General features: G+C 40.6%; 1 protein-coding gene across 20 annotated transcripts in view; it reads left to right on the forward strand.

The window, feature by feature from the left end:
- NRXN3 (neurexin 3) overlaps positions 1 to 24,175 on the forward strand; it is a 1,483,875-nt gene that overhangs the window by 715,958 nt on the left and 743,742 nt on the right. For all 20 annotated transcript variants that reach the window (XR_006783762.1, XR_006783763.1, XM_045822497.1 and 17 more), the window contains one exon: positions 7,882 to 8,001. Coding sequence is in view for 18 of the 20 variants with exons in the window: in XM_045822497.1 (XP_045678453.1) it covers positions 7,882 to 8,001 (120 nt within the window). In the remaining 2 variants the exon portion in view is untranslated. The remainder of the gene's footprint in view (positions 1 to 7,881; positions 8,002 to 24,175) is intronic.

Raw genomic sequence — 24,175 nt, forward strand, 5'->3', positions numbered from 1 at the left:
TGATAAAACCCTTTATTGAGGGTCTCCTTAGTGTAGGCGCTTGCTAAATAAAGACTGGACATGTTGTTGTCCATTAATGTCCACAGACTTGTTTGGTGGATATTATCACCATTTCATGGAGGACTTTGTAAGCTTTGCATATGTTATCTCATTTAATGCTCACACCATACAAGATAGTTTCTATTTCTTCTATTAGATGAGGAAACAGGTTCAGAGAATTTAGATAGCTAGCCCAAGGTCACATTGCTACTAAGTGATAAAGGTGGATTTTGACTACTGTGACCTTTTCCCTACTGTACCACACAGTGTGAATCTGGATTGGCCTATTTCCAAAGCAGAAACAGTACACAGATGACCAGAGAGTATCTGAGAGTGTCCTCCAACCTGATTTTATGGTAGATGGTTTTCACAGCAATACTGTTTCACTAAGTTCTAGATGATATTTGCACTGTTAGATTAGAGCAAAGTATTTTAAATTACCTGTCTTTTTGTTGAGCCTGGCCTTTGAAACCCATTTTCTCTCTCTGTTTGTTAAATGTGCTCTCTACTGCTCCAAACAGGCTGCTACATCAGTGCTGAGAAAGGAAGGACACACAGAAAACGAGACCGCAGTTGACATTTTCTGAAGGAGCATTGACTGTTAAGGGCCTGTCCGTGGTTTTTTAAAAAGAAGGAATGATTTAATCACTTGGCCGTTGTGACCCAGGCATCCTCTGAAAATAGGGTGGTTTGAACAAGATGCCTTTCTGATGCCAGCCATCCTGTCACCTTCAGAATTACCCCGCCAGGGGCAGCCATCGACTCCTACCTCTCTGCTGTCATGGAGGCATCCCTTGGGGAAATAGCTTTACTCACAAAGTGTAAGGGTGTTTGGCCATTCGCTGGCCAGCAAGAGCAGTGCTGGCATGAGCAGAGGAGTTTTCAGAAATTTTGCAGGCTGGTTGACATCGCTTAACATGAATTAGTTGGAAATTGGTTGTGGTGGGAGAATTTCTACACTCCGAAAACGGGGTTACAGAAGTGTTACAGATCAGGGTTTGTTATTCTTTTCTCCTGGAGTTCTGGTTGTTTAATGTCGACCAGCATGGGACCAGCCCAAGGCCATGGGAGATAAAGACCTCAGGAGGGCATCTTGGTTTCAACCAATTTCCACATCCATCTTGACTTATTCACATCTAATGTATGATGAGAGAGCTGAAGTGAGAACCAGGGTCTTATTGAAACTGCCCCAGGATCAGATTTTTTCCCAAGCGTTTTCACTCATAATCCTAACTAAGAGACATTTCTGACCCCTTATTTGAAGAGGGCATGCTTGATAAAGAGCAGTTTCAGTGTCTGTTGAGCATTAGTAAGGCACCGATCCTTGCCTGCAGGACGAAAAAGGAAGATTTGGGGAATGCAGCTGCTCTTAGCTCTTTCTGCCAATAAACTTTTATAACAACATTTAGGACCCTGTTCTTCGGCTTTGCTTCTTAATCTTCTTTAAAATGGGAAATAGAGCATCCACTTCTCAGTTGTCTCTCTATGAAGAAAGACACTCGACACATTTAGGGATCATTGTTTTCTCATTTTAAAATTAAATGGAAGTGAATTGGTTTTTTTGCCAATTAAAAAGGGATGAATTTTACGTTGTCTGTAAATTACTGTCTTCAGAAAAGCCAAGAAGATCCAAAACTGTCAATGTAGAAATACTTCTGAGAGCTATAGAAGTAATTTTGCTGAAAGGACCAAGATGCATAGCTAAGAAAATAGGCTGTTTCTGATGTCACGAATACCCTTCCTGAAGCCTCAGTACTTTGATTATTAATTATGCTCAAGCAATAGAAGTTATAGATCGCTCAGGAGCTGGTAAGGGTCTTTCACAGATACACATTCATACATATACACAAATGCATATATCTATATGTAGTCATTTTCCTTTTTCTATTCTTTCTTTTCCTTCCTTCCCACCCAATTGCTGCTCACTCCTTCTGTCTCCATGAAACAGTGTACATTTTAAAAGGTAGAAGTGGAAATGTTTATGCACTTACCAAGAGTGGAAAACATAGGTGAAGGTGGAAGATGAGATCTCTGAAGACAATCTAGAGCATCTCTCATAAAGCTCTTCCCCGTGGCAGCTGTGCTTTGTGAGGGGTGGGAAGACACTTTGGTTGGCACAAAGTTCTATGACAATACTTCTCATTCAGGTTTCGCTCATAGATTCTAAGCCCTTTGACAAACAACTCATGCTTTGAGATTAAAGACAATGAGTGTTGTTAAACCAACCCCACCTGGTGCCTACAACTGGTTTAGCAGCCTTCAGGATGAATGGACACTGGGGATCAGACCAGATGTATCACTCCCAGGCTTCCCACTCACCAAGCTCACTTCCCCAATAGGGCCAGGACCAGCTGGTGCTGGCTTAGCAATATTTATCCATTCTAAATTGGGGTGTTTGAGGCATAGCTTGGTTAAGTCCTACTTGGGCACTAACAGAAGGCAAATGCACTCTGATCCAAATGTCCTGTGCCTCAGGCAGCACATCTGTCTCAAGGACCTACAAGTAATAAAAGATACTCTGTCAACTTCTGGCTTTCCAGACCTTGAAGAGGAGTTGACTGAATCCATTTGCATGCACTGCATAGGTGGACTTCAGCAGCAACAGGAATGTCTGGGACAGTTCTCAAAGACAGAAACAACCCCGCATTCAAGCAGAATGATGAGAAACTTGTGGCAGCCATCAAAGTTATCATCAGAAAAAAAATAAAGAAAAAAGAAACAATGTGGTCTTTCTCAGGGAACTAAAAAGAGAACTGGGAGGTAGAGACCGAAGGACTAACAACAGTGACAACGTATCTCATTTTTCATGCATACTTCTGTTGCTTTATCACTTTTCCTACTATACAAAGAAAAATCACCATTTTTTCTCAAAAGGTTACATGATTACTTGAGTGAGGGTTGATTACATATCGAATACAAAAGTAGTGTACACTGTCCCTATTCACGAGTTCCCTAAAGCCTTGGCATCATTTTGTTAGTAATAATAATAATAATAATAATAATAATAATAATAATAGTAAAAGGTTTATGTTATCTTATAATATTTGTAACTTTAGGTTGATTAGGAATAATATTTTAGATACAATTATTATTATTAAATCATTAAAATGTCTCTCATGTTTATAAACATGCATACAGATTTTTGTTCATATAATTGGACGAAAGAGACCTTCCTGTCCATTTTTAACTGAATTTTGTATCGAAATGGCATTTTGAAATTTTTCTCATCTAAAAAAACACATTGCTACATTAAAATGTCATCCTTCTCTGTCTGCAGGTTAGCAATACCTTTTTAAGTTGCTGTTGTTCATCAGCGTCAATACACACATACCCCCTCTGTACCACCCACATCCACAGGTGTTAGGTGGACCTGTTGTGGAGTTAGTAACTCGTGTTTGAAACCTCATTCTGCTACATGTGTGTGGGACCTTGCAAATTATCACCTAACTTTTCTCTGACTCCGTTTAGTTTTCTAAAATCCTTGCCTTCCGACTCAGTCAGCAGTCAAAAAATTATTTTATTTTTTGAAATCTGTATATCTTCATGAGAAAGTTGTTTTTGTTTTTCTGGTTCTTTAATAGTTTTAGCTATAGCTACTTCAGCATATGTTTATGAGATTATTTGAATTACTATCTGAAATGTACTTAGTACAGCGTCTGGCACATCTATGCATGTGCCTTGCTGTTTTGTTGTGGTTTTATGTTCTTGCTCTTATTTCTACAGATAATCTTGTATCAATGGATGTGTAGTTAGAATGAAACATCTTTTTTGGTTTGTTTCTCTGATTTTTCTTTTCTTTTCTTTTCCTTTCTTTTTCCTCCCTTCCTCCCTCCCTTCCTTCCTTGCTTCCTCCCTCCCTCCCTTCCTTCCTTCCTTCCTTCTTTCTCTCTCAGAAGTTCCTATCTATGAGAAATAGATGCAATGAGATGAAATGCAGTCTGTTTGGGAAAGGATGTACTTAAATAGTTTGAAGTAAAGAATAGGAACTTATATTATCATCTTGAAAATGTTTTAGAGTTTATCCCAACCCTTCTTCTATTCAACACAGTTACTGCATATCATCTGTGGGCATTGGGGACATAAAAGAGTCCTTGTCTCAGCATCTGATGAGATTGAACGAGTGTAACAGTTATACCAGGGGAGGAAATGTGATCAATTAAGTCCCCCCCGCCAAAAAGGAAAAGCTTTCAAACAGATTGTTTACATGAGCTGATGTTGGTAAATGCAATGGGTGAATTGTTAGTTAGGAAAGCCACTTGGCCTTATGTCATGAAAGAATGACTTTATTTCTTTAATCTTTGGTTCTTTTGTTCTTTGTGTATTCCACAGTGTTTTCTGAGCCCTTACTTTATACCAAATATTTTACCAGTATTTAGAGACATGGAGGTAAGCAAAAGAAACAAGAGTTTACTCTCAAAGGGCTTGTATTCCATAGGATGAGACAGAGAATAAAGGATTTAATAAATAACTTATCTATAGACCAAGTCATTGCAAGTTAAATAACCACAGAAATATGGTGGGGAGTAAATGAAATGCTGGTGGGGACTTTTTAAAGTAAGATAGTCTGAAAAAGGCCCATTTGGAGCTGAAACTTAAAGAATGAGAATGAACCAGTCATTTGAAAATCTGCAAAAGTACCTTCCGGGAAGTGGGTGGAACAAGAGGAAAAGATGTTGAAGGTGGGGATGGTCTTGAAGTGTGCGAGCAGAGGTCCTGCAATGTGAGCAGACCTCGGAACCGCAGGTAATTCCAGTTGGTGGATGATGCAGGTGCTACTGATTTGGGGCCCACACTATGAACACCGCTGTGCTAGAGAGGAATTAAAAGGAGGAAGGGTGGCTTCAACACTGTGAGCTGGGTGCCAGGAGAAGGAAATGAGGCTGGAGGAAGAAGCAAACACCCTAGGATCTCAGCCTGGAAAGAAGGCACCAGTGGAGTCTCAGATCGATCAGAAGTCATTGCAGGTCTTCACGGAGACTGTTCTTATTCTTAGATGATTACAGTGTAGTTATCTGATTCTGCATGGCGTTCTTCTTTAATGCATGTGAAACAAATTCCATGGGATTTGGAAATAACCTACAGTTCCCTCTGTATTTGCTTCCTGAGCAACCTTTGACAAATGGAACAGATTGCTCACTTTGCAGAGCACAGACGTTCTCCCACGCTCAGGTTTTGGAAGTATGAGACATAGGCAGATCAGGCGGCTGCAATTCAGATCAGCTCAACATTAACAGAAACACTTTCTCGGCATCTGGCACGGTGCACTTAGTGCAGCAAGGACATGATGAAAGCATACGTGATTTCTAACAGCAAGCAGCATTTAGTCTTTTGGGGATAAATAGCAAAAAGCCCACATGAGGCAATTAGAGGATTATATAAGCAGAGGACAGTGCAATGTGTAATAACGTGTTAAATGGAATATTATCATATGCAAAAATTAATGAGACAGATTATAAGTGCTGTGGCCACTAAGCAGGGGGAGAATTGTTGGAAGTTACTGGGGATGTTTCATGCGGGGGAGGCATTTGAAAATGGTTAAAATTTGGCTAGAGGGGAGGGAAATGCATGGAAAAGCCTTTGCCTTCAGTTTCGATCAACATGCAAAGAATTATGTTTTCCCAAAGTTTTTGCTGTTCTGCCTTTCAAGGAGAAAGCCTTCGATGTGTTTCTGATTCTGAGTTCAATTGAATTACCAGCCCATTGTCTGGTGAGAGCTGTTTGGTGAGGGAGCTCGTGGACTTCTGAGAAGCTTTTATCCTTTGAAAGAGGCTGTCCTGATTTGCCATTGTTAATGAAACTTGTACTACACAATGCTCGAGTTTAAGACCCACTGAGAACATGACCACGTACCTCCTTTCATCTCCACATGGGGGAACCACGTGGCATACCCGACCTGCAGAAGCCCAGCAGCAGGCTGCTCCCCAGCGTTCGTAATTGTCTTGAACTCCCTTATGGCACATCTTAAGAGCTTTGCACTGGAAGTGATGCACTGGACTGCTTTCACACCTCATGAATAAGTGTAAAATGTCTTGCACCCAGAAGACAAACCCTTTGTAGCCACGCATCTTTCAAACATGCATCCTCAGGACCCTGCATACTTATGTTTCAATGTCCTGTACCTGTGTAAGGCTTAGCTTGGAATTTGTGACATGTGTAGTTAGGGTAATGGGTATATTTTCACTCTGTCAATTTTTTTTAAAAGTCAGATCCTAACTAATACATATAGTGGCTCAAAAGTTTCACCTCCTTTGCTGAGGCTGTCTGGGAAATTCAGATTATCCTGTATATTAGGATATTTTCTATTAGCTCAGGTAATTCCAAAGGCTCTTTAATCCCAAGGTTGAGGGAAAAGAGAGAACTGAAAAGGGGAGAATGGTGGAAAGAGGCCCGGCTGACCAAAAAAGAGAGTGTAACGGCAATTTGAAAGACAGAGAGTGCCAAACTTTTTCACTTGCTCATTTGTATCCAGAAAAGATTTTGAGAATGCCTTCCAAAAGGCATACATATTTATGTATTATGTACATGTATCATTATAGTTATGTTACTTATATATGAAAGACACACAAAAATAGATATAATAAAATGTAATTTTTAAAATGAGTGTAATTTCTAATACAGTCATATCTCAGTACTTGTTGACTTCAGAATTCATCAAACCCTGAACTCATCGCATTTTCATGAGAAAAAAATGTTTCAGCACTGGGCTCTTGCTCACTACTCAGTGCCCTGCTCTCACTATGAAACAGAGGTCGAGGTGTCAGTGACACAGTAGCTCACAAACAGCTCACAGTACTCTTTGGTTTCGGCACTCGTCACAAGTTCCGGAACAAATTAACAATGGGTACCAAGGTATCACTGTACTTTCTTTCCAAACTTCATGTAACTCTCTTTTGTATCCTCGAGTGTATGCCCACAGTGTTTGAACACTCCTGTGTAAACCGGTAGCAGCAGCACGGTGCAGTGTACCGGTTCTCAAATGTCGGTCTACATTGCAGTTTCCTACAAGCTTATGAAAACACAGATTTCTGCCTCCCCCTCACCAATGTCCTAATTCAGTGAGTCTGGGGTGGGGCCCAAGAGTTTGCATTTCTAGTAACTTCCTGGGTGATGCTGGTCCAAGACCTCGTACTTTGGGAGCCACTGATGGAGGTAACTGCTCAGGTCTCACAGTTAGTCTACCAAAGTTGGACATCAGGGTCCTTTAGTTTCCAAGTGTGTGACTTTGGGCAAGTTATTTTACCTCTCTGAGGATGGTTTTTTAATCTGTGAAATGACAGTTACATAGCTACTTAAGTCTTAGAGTCAATGGAGAGCTTAATGAGGCAACGGAGACAAAGTACTTAGTACCCAGTGCTTATTACCTACGGAATACCAGTGCACGTTGGCTGCTATCTCCTTCTCCTCTGAATTATCATGAAACATCTCTTCATTGTAACAAAGTAGACTTTAGGGACTTTTGCCATTAATCCATGAGAATCATGGGAACATGTTCTGCTTTACCATTACACGTTTAGGAAGACCACACTCCAAGCAAGAGCTCTTTCTAGTTAAACGGTAGTGACGAGGCTCTTCTGCAAAGTCTGCCTAAGAGAGAACAGTGTGTTCAGCCCTCTCCCTTCTGTGTGTAACTGTTGACAGTGTGTGGCTAAGTGTATATTTCTGTCGTCTTTTGTATATACCAAATTCTTGTTGCATGATATAGAGTTGACATTTTTGGTGGTTGTGTCTTTGAATGTTTTGGGGCATGAGAATAGTACATTCAAGTGATTGCTTTAATTTGATGAATTGTTAACACTTCTCTCTCTATTTTTTTTCTCTTCCCTCTGTCTGATACATTACTAGGACCAAGTACCACCTGCCAGGAAGACTCGTGCGCCAACCAGGGGGTCTGCATGCAGCAGTGGGAAGGCTTCACCTGTGACTGTTCCATGACCTCATATTCTGGAAACCAGTGCAATGATCGTGAGTACAACCTTTCCATACTTGGATTTTTTTTCAGTGACTTTAGAGGTTTAGAGAAACCTTAGGGGTGTTATGTGAAAGGATGGCTCTTCTGAAAGATTCATTAGCAGTTTTCTCCTCCAGAAATGGGGAAAATGAAGGACAAGTGCTCTTATGGGAAGAGCAAAGAGACATTTCTTGCTCAGCAACACTGAATGTTTTCCTAGTTGCTTATTCCCAATGTTTGCCTTTTAGATTAGATCACCTGTCACTGAAAAACAAAACAAAAGAATTCAGGTAATATTTGTGTTCTAAGAAGCCCAGTTTTCATTAATTAAATCATCTGGATAACCATTTTGAGACTCCTATTTGCATTGCATATAATTTAGAATATGTTTAAGGAATGTATTGATAGTAACTATTTTTTAAAGAAAAATTCTGAACTTAAGAGAACTTCTTAGACCTTTCCAATGATGAAGATGTTCAGATCTCATTTATTTCCCAATTAGAAACATTTAAAGCATCCTCAGTGAGCTTTCAAATATAACACAGAGATTCTGGAATCTCTTGGGAAATTTGTTGATATCTATTATATATATATGTGTGTGTGTGTGTATATATTTTTTTCTGTTTATATATTTGGTATATATATATATATATATATATATATATATATATATATTCTGTTTATGTAAATCTACCTTGTGAGTACATTTGTATGTGTATATCTGTGCTCTTGGTTCATGTTGGTAGAGAGCCGGGTGTTACCCTCGTCCCGTCTCGATGCTTCAGGCACATCAGCTGATTTGGCCCTAGAAGAAGAGGGATTTCTTGAAGGTGATCCCAGCACTGCTGGTGGAGATACTTTAATTCTGTGGGAATCTGTAAACTGGGCCTCCACTTCCTTCTTATGTTATTGTCTTCACATGGCCACTTTCAAAGACGAACAAACACTTGAAATTTCTGGATACTTATTGCAAAGGGATTCGTTAAAAAGCCCTGACTTGGTGTGTCCCGCTGACCTGCTTGTCTAAATGCAGGCTTCATGGTAGGAGTTTGTTTTACAGTCTGAATCAGGCAGTTGTCTTCTTGGATTTACAAAAAAAATTAAATTAAAAAAAGACACATGACGGTATCTGAGCGAACAGAAAGGCCGTGTTGTGGTTTGCCCACGTGGGAGGAGGTGTCCATTACAGCCCCATCTCTGGCGCCTATTTGATTTTCCTTGATTTCTTATTGCTCACCGTTTTTCAGGTGTCTAGTCATCTCTTATTCTGGTTTTTCACTTTTCTCATAGCTTTTTGTCTTCATATGATCTGTCAGTCTCTTAAGATATGCAAAGGAGAAACAAGTAAGGAATCTGGCTATGTAGAGAGAAAATTTTTTGCTGCTCATTGATCTAAACGTAAGCATGTGCCTGTATATCTGTCACGCAAAGGACACCCTGTCTGCAGAAGGTTTTGGCACCAGATTGTTCTTTCCGAGTGTTTGGTACTGTTGAAAGTCCTGTTTCTGTATTTATGATTTGGAGACCCCTTCCCCTCTGAAACGGGCAGTCATGGACTACCCAGAGTACCTTGGAAATTGTGCTGTATGCTTTCTATTCCCTTCAATTTGTCTGTGTAGGACTCAATAGGAAGTCCTATTTTTTCCCCTAAATGGTGGCCTGATGTTTGTCTATCCTCACAAGTTTAATCCACATCACACATACACACCACTCCCAGTAGGAAACGGACTGCACACAGACAGGCAGAAAGGTAAGTTACTTTCACAGCGGTGAACATGCACAGTCTTCAGAAGGTATGTACGTATTTTTCTTTCATTGACAAATTTCTTTCTGTCCTCCAGGCAAGGCATTGTTTTTTGCTGAAAACCAAGCAGGATTCTTTCCAGCTTTCTAGGATTGTTTCTGATCTGTAATGTCTTGGTCCAGAAGGGGCACTATCACGTCATCTGACTGGAGCAATTTGCCAATATGGAATGAAGTTTTAGGGTGAGGATGGGAGAGGTCAGCCTTCTTTTGTGGCAGTAGAGTCTCGTCCTTCAAAAATGTTTCCAAGATATCCAGGCTTAGTATAGTATATTTTGCATTTTTAGTCTATAAACAATGCAGTTGAATTTTTCATTGTAGAAAACCTCTGAGCCAAAATCACTAAAAGAACCTGATTGCCTAGTCCCTTCTTACAGAATGGACCAGGTCTTCTGTGATTGGATGGCTGTATGGATGTGGGAGCAAGTGCACTTTCATTGGAGAAGGTGAGGAACATATAGAACTCAGATCTACAGAATTGCAGGATCTAACTAAAAAGTTTGTATATAAACTTTTTTTTGCATGAAACAATAAGCATTTACTGTTGTTCATGAGGCTATGGGCAAACTTTTAATGAAACCCAACTAAATATGTAAAAATGGTAGGCCAATTGTTACAATGGATGCCTCTTTAATGATTAACATTTAAAGTATAATATTTAAGAGGAACTTCTCTTTTGGAAGTTCTCTTTTGGAACTTCTCTTCTGGTATCAGAATCAGGTTTTCTTTCCCTCCTAGAAAATCAGCTTCACAACTTTCCATCGTAGATCATTATTTTCTATGTCAACATTGACCCCTAGAGTTGTAATTTGCTGCTTTATCTCACAAACATGTTCAAAAGGAAGTTACCTGGCTAACATTCTATGTGCCTCTCTATGTTAGTGACTTCTTGGTAACTGCTTGCACCAGGAGTTGAGCATTAGCTCTCTGTGTCACCAGCAGAACTGAAAGAGACTCATGTTCATCATTGGCAAAAGCAGTGGGAGGAAAACGCAAGACAGGGGAAATGATAGAGTAAGTGACTAGAAGAAGCATCAGGGTAAAGAAGGGGCAGAGAGACACGCAGGGGTTGAGTCTTCTGGAAGAGCACAGAGGCCATGGCTGTGCTCACAAGCGCAGCCCACGGGGCCTGGCTTTGATCTCAAGAACAGAACCAGGGCATGGTCTTCTGAGTGGAGTGCCATCCAGGAAATCTGGCCTTGACCCAATTCATGGGACTAGCATATTCTGTAGAATGCTGTATGTGTCTAAAATAAATTGTATTTTTTAAGATGCTGTCATAAAACCACATGAATTCAGTAGCGATTCAATCTAATGACAAAAGACATTTATTTTCTGGGTGGGGGGAAGGTTTGGATTTCTCACTTTCTATAAGCAGTTTCTCAGGCCAGCAGATTGATCCTTAATTATTGGAAATGAGAACATCTCATTTTATTATGGCACATCCAGGAATAGAAAATTGTTCGATAGGGAAATGGCTATGCTATGATATTTTCCAAAACAAAGTACTCAGTTCATCATGTATAGGAAAGTTAATTATATCTGGGGATGCCTTGCAAGTTTTTAAAGAAATATTTGCATTTTACAATCTTCTTCCCTTTTCCTAGCATTGGTTCTGTTACTTGCGACCTTTGTTATTGATTTGTTTGCCTGTTTGCTCAATTTGGCATTTGCTTGACAACTTGGAGTTGCTGTCCCATAGAGGTGGCCTCCACGAGTAGAGTTTACATTCAAGAACTATATCTCATAGAGTACGAGTAGACCAAGCCTGGATGGCTTTAGCTCAGTTTATCATTTTCTGTGAAAGCATGGTGGACTGTTGAAGGCAGTAGGGGTGAATTCCAGGTTCATTCTTACAAAGACGGATGCAAAGCTGACACAGTGGTTGTGAAGGCATGGCATGTATTCTGCAGCTGGTTACCTTGTATAAGAATATTCTCTTGTTTCTGGATAGAAACAAAAATCTTCTGATTGGAAACTAAAGTATACTAGATTTAGCAATTGTCATATAGTCTTATGACATGACTTTCCATTTCCTGTTATAATAAAATCATAGGGAGTTTCCTTTAGGTGAATTTTAGGGCCATTTACAATGGAATAAACTATCTCAGAGGCAATTTTGAGTTCATCTGGGATCCCATAAGGACACACAGATGACATTTGCCACAGAAAAATTTTAATTTCTTTTGAGAAATTGAAACTGAGAGGATCGACTTCTTACAGGGTGCATACTGCCTGAACACCAATCTAATGACACAATATTGGGGTTACATCTTATGAACAACAAAACAGGTGGAATCTTACAAGTGTTCTTGCAGGGGGATTTTTTTTATATTGGATTCCCATTAGTATTTTAAATCAGGATTATCTGAGTAATTTTGGTATGTTGTAGCCATTATACCAGCATGCAAATTGAGAGTTCCTTTTCTATATAGTATGGTAGTGCCACCCCCATGGACAGCCCTTGTTGAGTCCCCTTCCCCTTCAGAACATAACAAGCTGTTGCACAAAATCCAGTTGCCGTGTGTGTACCCACACATACACAAAAGAGTCATCACGTGGGAGGCGTCTTTGAAAATAGCAGTTTGAAACACCTCATGTCTCTTCTCACCACCACGGTTCCCTTTTAGCATGTTCATGACAACCGTTTTAAGTTGTATACAATTTTGGGATCTTGTTAGTGCCTCTGTGCCCTGAAGAAGCAAGTGTGGAACAGTCTGTGTGTGGCACACGAGCCCTTAACACACACCACGTTCCGGGATTTAGAAATGGGGTGTGTTTATAATGGCTTTGTGGAGCAAACGGTAGGGAATAAATGTGGGTCCTCAGCCCACCCGCACCAGCCAGCTACCTGTGCTACATTGTGGGTTGTGCATTGTGGGCTCCTTGCTGTAGAAATTGCCAGGTTCACACTGGCATGTGATAATAGATGTTCTTTGCTTGCCACAAATCACTAGCAAGCAGCTGTGGATCGTGCAGACAGCGGAGTGCGAAGCGCCTTTTCAGACAGTTCTCTGCTGGAGTGGCCGTTAAGCTGCACTGTTGGCTATTGATTGGCCTTTTGCTTTTTATTTATTGTGTGGGTTTATTTGTTTTTTAATGTAGGTTGGCATATTGATTAAACCTGTTAAAAACTCATTTCCCTTCAGTCTTCAGAAAAGATAAGCAATATGTGCACTGCTTCGTGTGCAAACAAGGGGACAGACATGTGCACATTCTGTCTCTTGGGTTTGTATAGGTCAATAATATGAGCCCATGTTGTTATTTGTATAGCAGTAATTTCCAAGGGTTTCAGGCTGTAATAAATCCATGCTTTTGGTTATGTGTTTATTTCCTATCTCTGTTTTCAAGCCTTGCTTGTCCAGTATCTAGGCCATGTTTGAGAAGTTCCCAATTACGACAGTTGTTTGCAGTTAGGACACGCTTTATCTTTTATTCATTCATTCACTCATCAGATAATCTTTATTTGAAGATATAACCATGAATAAGGTACCGTTTTGTCCTTTGACACATTATAGTCTACTGGGGGAAGACACACGTGGAAGTGCTTCAACAGAAAGGTGAACAGGATGTAGTGAGAAGTCACAAGGGAGAGAGCGGTCAACCGTCTCTGCAGCTGAGACTCACCGAGGAGAGCTTCTGCTATTAGGGAAGTTTTCACTGACAAATGAGTCCTGAGGAATTTATAAGTACTTTCTAAGCAAAAATGGCACGGAAGAGAGTTGGAGAAGGAGAGACGGCATTCCAGGGAGGAGAGAGAGATGGACTATGGCCACCATTAACGCTCTGGCTGTTTCCTTCCAGTCTTTATTCTAAGCATTTGTATGGCTGAGATCACACTCTGTCTAAAATGTGCGCTCTGCTTTATTTTAACATCGCATGATATGCACTTTTCAAAAGGCGAAAAGCATTATCAGATTGCCCAGTCTCTTGTGGTAGAATGTACATTGTGGTGCTCAGTGCTTTGGAGAAGAACCCCCACAGTGAATCTATGGCTAGGTCCCAAGTGTGGCCTGATAGGGTCAAGATCTTGATTCATTTCATTGAACAATTAGAGGACATCTATCTTGAAAATTTACTTACATTGAACCAGTTTTTTAAAAAAAGTTAATCTGTAAATTATAAAAGATATCATAGTGCAGTCAAATTGATTGGCTTTGGAATCAGACTACTTTCAATGCCAGTCCTGATGGTAACACTGAAATTTAATTAGCTGCTTAGCCTTTTAAAGCTTTGGTGTAGCACAAGAGTGTGATAAGTACTTAATAAATACAGGTAGTGATACTTTTTATTGTATCGAATAATATTAGACTCAAGCTTTTATTATGTTGCTGACATTGTACTTTATGAAGATGTCACCCCTTTCATCTTCCCAAGTCTCTAAGAAATACTATACTGCTATTGTCCTGATTTTAACAGTGGGGAAACTGAGGTCACATAGGAAGAAGCCGAGAGGGGACTTGGACTCCGGTGTGTCTTATATGAAAGATCACATTTTTATTAGATTAGCTACTACTTACCTTATTAGAAATAATAACAGTTTAACATCTTCATTAAATACTAGAGTAGTGTGGGCAAGCCCTCACAGACAACCACATTATATAAGAATATAGGGCTGGAAATGCAAGCTCGGCGTTACTAGTTGTTCAGTTTATTATATTCTGGAATTCTGAACACTGCGCATGGTTTTGTTTTAATACTCAGATGAGGCCATTTAGAATAGCTTGAGGGCATTTAGAATATCTTTAGGCACTGTAGAATGAATGGAAGAGTATTCCATGAATCCTATCCTCAGATATTCCAAATATTTCTATTTTCTTTCTCTATTAACCTAGACTTCCTGATTTCCATTGTTTAGTTTGATTTCAATTCCGACACATGTCATAAAACGTAGTGGCTGAGACCATTACATGCAGTGGATGGCCTGTGTTGAAATCTTGATGCCACTTAATACCTTGGACAAATGAATTCCCCCATATCTCTAAGATGTGGACATTTTTAGGTCCTATCTCATTCTGAACATTCTAAATTGAGTTCATAGTTGTGAAGTTTGGGACAGGGCACATAATAGTCCCTGCAGAACAATTGGCTACTCTTCAATATAGCTTTCAAAAAGGTAAAAACATGCCTTATACAAATATAATTTGTATACAAAATTATAGACACGACTCTCATATAAATATAGAATGAATGTGTGCCAAATTTACTTCACTCCTTAACAAGGGAAACAGAAAGATGGTAAAAATGTAAGCAGGATAGTTATAGACATTAAAAGGAATATTAAAACATAGAGTGAGGTTAAATATAAATCGGGTGAATATCTCACAGAGCAAAAAGCCCTTAAGCTTTGGTGTTACCTTCACTACAGAATATTACGTCTCTACTGAGCAAAAATCTACAGGCCAGTGAGTCATCTCACAGACTCTGGGCCCCATTTAATAGTGAAGATCAATGTCAAACACAGGGGTGTTTCCCACAGAATTCAGTGTTTCTTGGGTGCACACGCTGAACGGTGTCCCTGCACAACACTGAAAGGACACATGGCCCTCTCTTAGCCTTTTTTTTAAGTTTGGTATAATTTTTATTAATAGTGTTAGGATCTGTTCAGTTTCAGATCAATTTTTACCTTGAATACCTCACTCATACACAGTTACCTTTTATTATTTAATCACTTAACTGTGTGCCAATCACTGTGCTGAATTCTTTATGTCATTTTGTCATTTAAACAAGCCTGGAAAGGTGATACTATTATGATCCCTGTTTTACAGACATGGGAACTGAGATGCAGAGGCAGCAAGCGACTCGTTCAAGGTCACACAACTATTAGTTTGAGGGACAAAGATTCAGAGTTACGTTTGACTAAAAAAGTCTGGGCTCTTGACGGCTGATGTCTTATGACTGTCTCAAGGAAAACTTCTTAATGAAAACTCACCTGAACACACAGGGATTTCCAGTCACATTAGCCACAGAGTTCGTCTTGTGTCAACTGTACCATAATTTCTAGTGTCTATGTAGCTGTTGGGTGGGGGGAGACATCATTTTCATTTTTTACTTGGTGTATTTTAAATAAAGGCATTACTAGGACAGATCTGCTCACGTATCAAGATCAGAAGTTGCATCAAAGAAGAACCATTTCCAAATCTGTCAGGTGAAGGAAGGGTTAGGGTTAGGGTTAGGGTCCTGGACAGTCACTGAGGCTGGGAGTGGCAGCCTGGTACCACCGTGGGCAGGACCCAGAGGGCAAGACAGATGCAAAACACTTGCAAGCAGGCAGTACCAAAGGTAATGCATGAAGTTATTTCATTGCATCCGTTTTTTTGTTTTTGTTTTTGTTTTGTTTTTTTTTTAATTTCTGGGCTCACAGTTATTCAGTGCAGCTGACAGTGGGTAGGGGGATGGCCATTGAGCCCAAAGTCTTCTCAGAGCAAGGATAAGGTGCCTCGAGAGCTGTTTCATAGGTGCACTATAGCTTATCACTTGGGGGAGTCACTCTTGTTTATATATGCCCCTGATAGCAAGAAGGATGATTTTGTACCTCAAGTCTGTTGTACTGCTGACGTTAATATACACACAATATTAAACAGTTTCAGCCAGAGCCTAGCCTGCTTGGAGCTTTTGTTTTGCACGGCTCTCCATAAAAATGAACCAGGACTCACAGCTGAAACATTCGTTTCTGCAAATCCTGGTTGACTCTTGGACCCATGGTTCAAGGAGAAATAGTTTCCACGATTCAGGGTCCCATAGTTGTCGGGGATGATTGTGAGTTGTTGGAATCTGTGGCCTAACTAATTTCATTTCAGCCATCTTCAGCGTGCTATATTTGTAGACCAGTTTTATTGCTTACGTTTAATTATAGCCCATTTATTTCTGGTGTGCTTGGCTAGTTACTTATTGATGGTGATGGCAGTAATCCACTGAGAGCCTATTGGTTCACAGAAGATAATTTTATATTACCTTGTTAGTCACATACAGGTGCAATCTCAATGTATTTTTCAATATGGACTTATAATTTCCTACATTTATTTTCCTCTACATTTATTTGCATTTACATGCAAAGGCAAAAAAGATGTAAACAACTTTATCTTCTCTTGTAAAATAGGGCTAATAAATATAATTTGATTTCTGGCTCTTATTTTTTCTTCCATGCACTGTTTTTTGAGGGCAATGGTATGGGCATTCACATCTCAGTTAAGATAAAGGATAGTTTAGCTTCCCAGAGAGTTCTCCTCTGCGAAGTCAAGTCCTTCTCTCTAAGGTCACTGCTGTTTGAACCTGTATCAACATGCTTGAGTGTTGTTTGTTCTTGAAACACTTACAAATGGGATCATAACAGCATGAGATCTTTAATTGCTGTTGGCTGTAGCACCGTGGAATGTTTCTAGGCTGACCTGGGCCCCTGTGCTTCCCAGCTGCCTTGCTCTCCTGGATCTCAGCTTCATCTGCTCACCCGAGGAAGTCTGCCTGGGGTTTCCCTTCGGGCCAGGACTCCCCTTGTTTGTGTGTTGTCTTCCTCTAGGAATCACTGTCCTTCTCTGCCTGACGTCCAGTGTCTCTCGAGCGATTGTTTCACATTTGTTGTCCTTTTCCTCGTTGCGTGAGGTCAATTGTAGATCTGATCTCTATTACTCATTCTAGCTTGGGAATGGATGTCAGCCCATTCCTTTTTACCTGTTTTTTCCCTTTCCACTTTGGCATTAGGGGAGGGATAATGACATAATCCACAATGTGCTTTGCTTTAAGCCATAACCTCCTAGGGACGATTTCAAGCTTTGTGTCAGACCCAGCATGGCCTTGGCAGCACAGAATACTCTGGGACCTGTCTTTTTGTGGGGAGTTGGGAGTGAGGGAGAAGATCCTTCAACTCCAGTTATAGACCTTATACAGTCAAAGAGCCTTGTACAGCCAAGGAAGCTGCACACAGCTGGTTAAGTACCTGCAACTGTGTCTCCATCAAACACTTCTTCATTTGAGGGTTTTTTTTAATGAGATCCTTGTTGCCTTTTTCCTCTGGTCCTTCTGATAACACTTGATTAAGCTCAGTGGGTGCAGGGATTAGTTTGGCTCTTGTAGCTTGGTGTTCTTATTTTCTTTACCTAGAATTATGGTTTGTTTTCTCACTTTCCTCTATCCTGTGGATCTTTGCCACCTGATCCATGTCTGATTGCCAAATGAAATTAAGAAGTGTTTTCAAATAAAACATTTGAAGACTTCAGGAAAGTGGAGGTCTTTCTATGCCAGGGAGTGTTTTGATCCTTGACTGTCCATATCTTGATTTTTAGACTCTGGTGGGGACTCACTATTTTTATTTGTGCCTATAAAACATAGGAGGGGACCTTGTGTGGCTGATGCTTTTAGTTTTAACTGACTTTTTTGATAACCAAGTTTGTGCAAGCTGACTGTCGAATACCTGGAAAATGCATAAAAGCACACAGCAATAGAAAAAACATGCATAATTTTAGCAATTATTTATATCACCTTGTTTCAGAATATGCATTGTGTCAAGCATATAATAGATGTTTAAAATATATTTGTTGAGTGAATGACTGAGCCTTACATATTTTCAAAGTCTGAGTTGTGCAGAGGTCTTAGTGTTCTTTTCATGAAATAAATAGCTTTCTACAAGGACTGGGCTTTTTCTTTCCAGAAAGAATGCTTTTAGGCATGCAGAAATTATAATGAGCATCATAATATACAATTTTCTTCTTCAGATGAAAATGGAAATGTCAAGATGTTTTTGTTTCTTTTTTTTTCTCTCTCTTGCCCTTGTCCCTTCTCTCAGGAAGCCTTGCAGTTTCTGAGCAGTTATACACAGATGTATCTCCACACAAGTGGAAAGGGTTTGTAGTGGATGGTAGTTGGAGCGCAAAGGCCCTGACAGTGTATGTGTGGAAGGCACCACTAGGGTCTCAGTTTTCTTCTGTGGCACCCACTTCCAAAGTGATGTGGTGGTTTATTTCACGCGATGAAATGTAGCACCTTAACAACCCAGTGAGACGGCAGGGCTCTTCGATGTGAGCACCCTTCATCAGTTTCTGCTGAGTTTCATGTTGACTGGAACTCTACCGTGTGATTGCAGAACTTCAGTGCACCGTGTTCTAACAAATGTAAAACACAAAAGTTTTAGGTTGTTGTACACCCTGGGTTGCAAAAGCTTTATATCTCTCCAGGAGAATTTTGCCAAACCTAATAAACTCTTTGCAACCACTCTTGGAAGCATTGGTAGGAAATAATAACATGTGGCTCTGGGCATTATTTTCTAGTAAATTCACTGAAAGCTTCTTGTAATGAGCCCTCAACTAAATCTAAAATTGCAATTTTATCCAGATATCCTTACATGAGTAAAATCAAATAAATATTTATATAAATAAAACTAAGCATGTGTTCATATATCCATGCTATAAATGAAGAACAGTTTCCATTAGGATTTCTTTCCCAGTTATTCTGAAATAATTTTTCTAACCAAATACCTTTGTTTCAGTGTCTTACAGGGTCATGTGTGCACTTTTGGTTGCATCTCAGTTAAATGGCATGTTGCACATTTCTGTAATCGTCAAGGTAGTGTGACTGCCTGGGTCGCAGATCAGGTATCTGTCTGCTTTTGGTACATTTGGTAGCAAGTCCCTTTATCCCATCTGAACACCCAATAGGTGGAGTATAATTTTATCTCTGAGAAGGCATTAAGGCAGGGGGATGCCATCTGGGATTTCTTTATCCTTAAGGAGCATCTTTCCACTCGAGTGCATCATCTAGTTAAGGCTCACATCAGTGCCCTGGCACCGGGGGGCCCTTGGCAATGGGCCTGCAGTCCAAACACATATCATCACACAGGCCTGTTTTCCCCGACTCATAAAAAATCCTGAGAACAGGGCAAATGGAAGAGAATGTATCAAAGCAAGCGAATTTAGCTGAACAAACTCTCAGTGTCGGTAGAAGCTTCATTCCAGCCCCCACGACACACCACATGCATTTCTGACATCAAACTTATTTAATTTGCATTTTGATTAATTTAGCATATTTTCCTATTGTACAAAGTGTAATGAACGATAAACACAGCTATAACCAGATCTCACAGATATTTCCCAGTGTGGGGTAACATTTTGTATTTCATTACATTTGGTTTCCAAGGTAATATCTGATTGTGGCTATATTGCCTAAAGCTGCATCTCTTGTCACAAGGGACATCTGGTGGCAGATTCTTCAGACACGGAGCGAGGTAGGAAAGAGCTTGACGTGGGAACGCTGCTGAATCCAGGGCAGCGAGAGTCTGCCGGTCAGCACAGGGTGTGTTATAGGACGTTTCTTCTGCCGCTTCCCTTGGCAGTCCTCACGCTTCCCATCGTTGGCTTCCCTGCTTCTAGTTCTGAAATCTGCCCTGTGGACTGGTTCCACATTAGTCTTTCCGAAACGCCTTTTTTTTTCTTTGGTCTTAGGACCCCTCTGCTCAGGAGCCTTTAATGGACCCCTCTTACTGTAGTGCACACCTACTCTTGGTTTTGAAGGTCTTCAATAATCTGCTCTAGTGAATCCCACTTCCTTTCCTATTCGTGGATCCCTGTGTCCTCTCATGAAGCCGGTTACTTGCTTCACTAGCTAGGTGCTGGCATATTCTGTCCTCACTCTGCCTCTGTGCCCTCTGCTGCTCTGGTTTGCTGCTCTGGTTTCTCCCCCCTTGAATGGCTCCCCTCCTCTCGACCTGGCTATTCAGGTTCTATACAGACTTTAGGGTCCAGCCCAAGTCTCACCCATTCCCTTGAGTTTTCTCTGCCCACTTTAGTCCGTATTGATCTCTCTCCAAAATGCCATTGCACTTAGGATTTGGAACTAAGAGAAAACGTGTCTCAGTCTCTTAAAGGGTAGGGGTTATGGACTTGAGAGTAACAAGTGGGCTTAGATCCTGGTCCTTTCCTTCCTAACTTGTGGAGGATACCGTCCAGCAGTATCCATCTCGGCTTCGGATGTTCATCAAAACACGAGAAAAACATACACAGAGACAACCAGGTTCTGTGGGGGAATAGGAACAGAATGCCCACCCTCTCTCTAGTGGGGAGAGCGCCATGGCCACTCCCTCTAGTGGGGAGCATGCCGTATCCATTCCCAAGCAGATTTTATTGAGAAAACAGACTTAGTTTGTGGATTCACAGTCTGGCAGAAAAGATCAAAAGATGTAGGTGACTTACAAAGGTGCAGACAGAAATCCTACTGTGATTCTGGGCAAAGGTTTGGGGTTTTAACATATGGCTCAAAAGGCTAGTTTTGGTTTCCTGTCTGTGCCTTCAAATTCTAATCTAATAACATCCTCCAGCAAACAGATCTCACAGGGTCTTGCATATTCTATGTCCCAGGCCTGATTACCCCGGGGCCGCTGTTTCTGGTCTGGCCTGCACCGCCCCTGCAGGCAGAAGACAGAGGCAGCCAGGAGACTTGGATTTCTCACATCCAAGAACAAAGACTCAGGCTTTGACAAAGCCGAGGGGGCAGGGGTTGATGTCTATCACCCCTTCATTTCCACAGCCCCGTGAATTTCTTCCCTTAGACATTCCCATGTGATTGCTTATGTCTTGAGTTCATTCTCTTTCTTAGAGAATTGTTATCTGTCATTGACTGCTGATCATGCAAAAGGGAAGCCAGGCATTAGAACAGGCAGCGTTCATGCCAGGGAAATAAGATTTGTCTCCTCAGTGGCTCCTGGTCTGGAGGTCTTTCACTCAGCCTAAGTCACGGGGGGTTACAGCTTCCTGAGACCAGGCAGGGTGGTCCCCAGCACTAACTAGGCGGCCTTGGGCATTTTGTGCAGTGAAATCTCACAGTTTGTACCTTGCAAAAGTCCTGGTTTTGTTAATAAGATTAGAAATAATAGATGTAAAAATAGAGTGTTGGACTTAGGGAAGATTTTTTTTTCTTTAAGGTTCCAGGTGGTTGCTTGTTAAAAATGTAAAGCTTCTGCTAAAGAAAAATGTCACTAACAAATAAAATAAGTAGAATTTTGAGTTGATTCATTACCACTTTCGGTGTATATTTATCTCCTCGAAAACCAGTGGGCCTATATTGTGGTGGCAATAGTTTCCTCTAGGATAGATGTTAACTGTGGTTGAGTGGATGTGGGGGCCAGGGTTTACTAGGCTTAGATTTTTCAAATAACACTGATGGTTCTGTATATTCTAATTTAAATCTAAATATATTCCTGACTATGGGTCTGTATAATTCAATGAAAACACCAAGTAAGTCTCAGAAGATCTGCCTGATCTATGAATATCCTGATTTTTAAATGCAGTGCTTCCATGGAGTCCCAAGAGCACACCAAAGGATTCCTGTGCCTTCAGTATCTTCTGTACTATGTTTGGTTCTTTCCTGGAATAGAGGAAACAAGCAAACAAACAAAAAACACTGGTCAGTGAATCTGTGGTTCTTGTTGCTTATGAGACTGAGGGAACCAAACTACAATTTGTGTAGCCTCTATTATTACCATAAATCTCAATATATAATCTTTACTTTGTAGATAGTAACTAATTTTTAAGTCACTCATTTGCAGTAGTAAAATATCATCTCATTTGGCTTTCACAATGAATTATGTACAACAGATGATTTACAGGCTCCTCTCCGCAGTAAACACTTCCACATTCTATCAGCCCGAGGCACTAAGGCCTTGGGATAGGTGGGCCAGCTTTGACGCTGGTATATTTGAACTTTGAACACAAGTCCGAGTGGTGACGACCCATAGCCCGCCTGTTGTTCTCTGCTCACTCTTGACCGAAAAAAGGGTTCTATGGAGCTGCTGATGTACTATCTGAGCAGCTTGATGTGCTAACTCTTGTCTGCCATGGCAAGAAGGCTGCGTATTCGTCTCCAGTGGAGTTCAACTGAACAAGACACCAGGGGTCCTCCATAATGGCTCAGTTGCTGAGCATCGGGGGATTCGACCATAACTTAATCATGGTGATTTTGATAATCAGCTCCAATGGGCAGAATACTCTTAGCTCCTTGGAGCCTATAAAGCTGACAATGTTTGAGGAAATATGATGAGTGTGACTGCTGACTGTGTGCGGGAGGATTGCTGGAGAGAGAGTCCGAAAGAGAAATTTCAACCATCCTCAGAACAGGGGCTTCTAAGAATGATTATGCAGAGAATTTGCACTTCTCAGCTCTATTTGTTCCTGATAAAAAGGGTTATAAAATTTTTGCCAGACCATTTAGGTGGTGGAAATTTAAATGTATTTTAAAGTATACTCACACAGGAATGATTTTTCTCTTTATATTTATTTTATTAATTACAGGGAAATGTGATTTATTTACTTCTGGGCCATTGTGTAGTAGAAATGTGTTTGTATAAATAGTGTTTATTTCTTGTGGCAAGTATTTGAGGCCAGGTAAGTAGACCACCAATGATTAAGTAAATTGCCCTCATATGGGCATATCATTGTTTAATATGTATATTTCTGATGTGAACACATGTTCTTATAGCTTCAACATTTGTGCCTAAAATCTGAGTACACTGCATCAACATAAAATCTTTTGAAGGTCCTTCAGTGAAGGATAATTTTTCCTAATTCTTTTGTTCCTGGAATCAGAGCATACTTCACAACCATTGCTCCGTGGTATCTGTACTCTATGCTATTTTCCCCCATCCTCATCATCAGCATCTGCTGACCTTTATGAGGTAAAATGCCTTCAGAACTGAGTTTCTAGCTCATAGTCTTCACCCCACTCCTTCCTTTGCCTTATCCGTGGTGACTTCAATTTTCATGTCACGATTTTTCTGATAAACTGATTTTTTTCAAAGTCCTGGCCATCTAGCAAAGAGTGTTTTCTTTGCTGTTAATTGCTTCCTAGGTTTCCACCTCTCTCCTACCTCCTGAGTCTACCTTCTACTCTCCATGGTCTCAAAGGTTTCATTTGCTTCCACACATCACCTGGAGTTTCTAGTTGGCAATGGGAATGCCATTCCGACTAGTACTCTGTAGCCCTTGCCTCATGACCTGGTCACCCACTACCTGAATCCTAAGCAAATTCTTCTGACTGGTTGCTCAGCTGCTGCCGCACTGGGCAGTTGGTCCCACTGCAGATCCACTTACCTTAGCAATGCCCTCAACCCATACATTGTTGTGGCCATCCAATCTTTGGCTTTGAATTCTGACCATTCCCTTTGCCATTCAATGACATCCTGTTCTTTGCTATGCTAATTAAATTCACTCATTAGGAGCTAGCTGATATAAGCCTTTCTTTATAAATTGTGTTTATATTGAAACATCTCAGATCTCTATAGTGTGACAATTAAGACTTTCCCAGGAATTTTCTCCAAACATAATTTTCTATTTCAAGTTTGTAGGCCTCACTTTCATAAACCTGAGCACCAGTGGGTAAACTGTCTTTCTCAAATGTGCCCTAAAC

This window comes from Phyllostomus hastatus, unplaced genomic scaffold, assembly GCF_019186645.2.
Source record: "Phyllostomus hastatus isolate PE091 unplaced genomic scaffold, TTU_PhHast_1.1 phas_scaffold_501, whole genome shotgun sequence".
In the NCBI taxonomy this organism is placed as follows: Eukaryota; Metazoa; Chordata; class Mammalia; order Chiroptera; family Phyllostomidae; genus Phyllostomus; species Phyllostomus hastatus.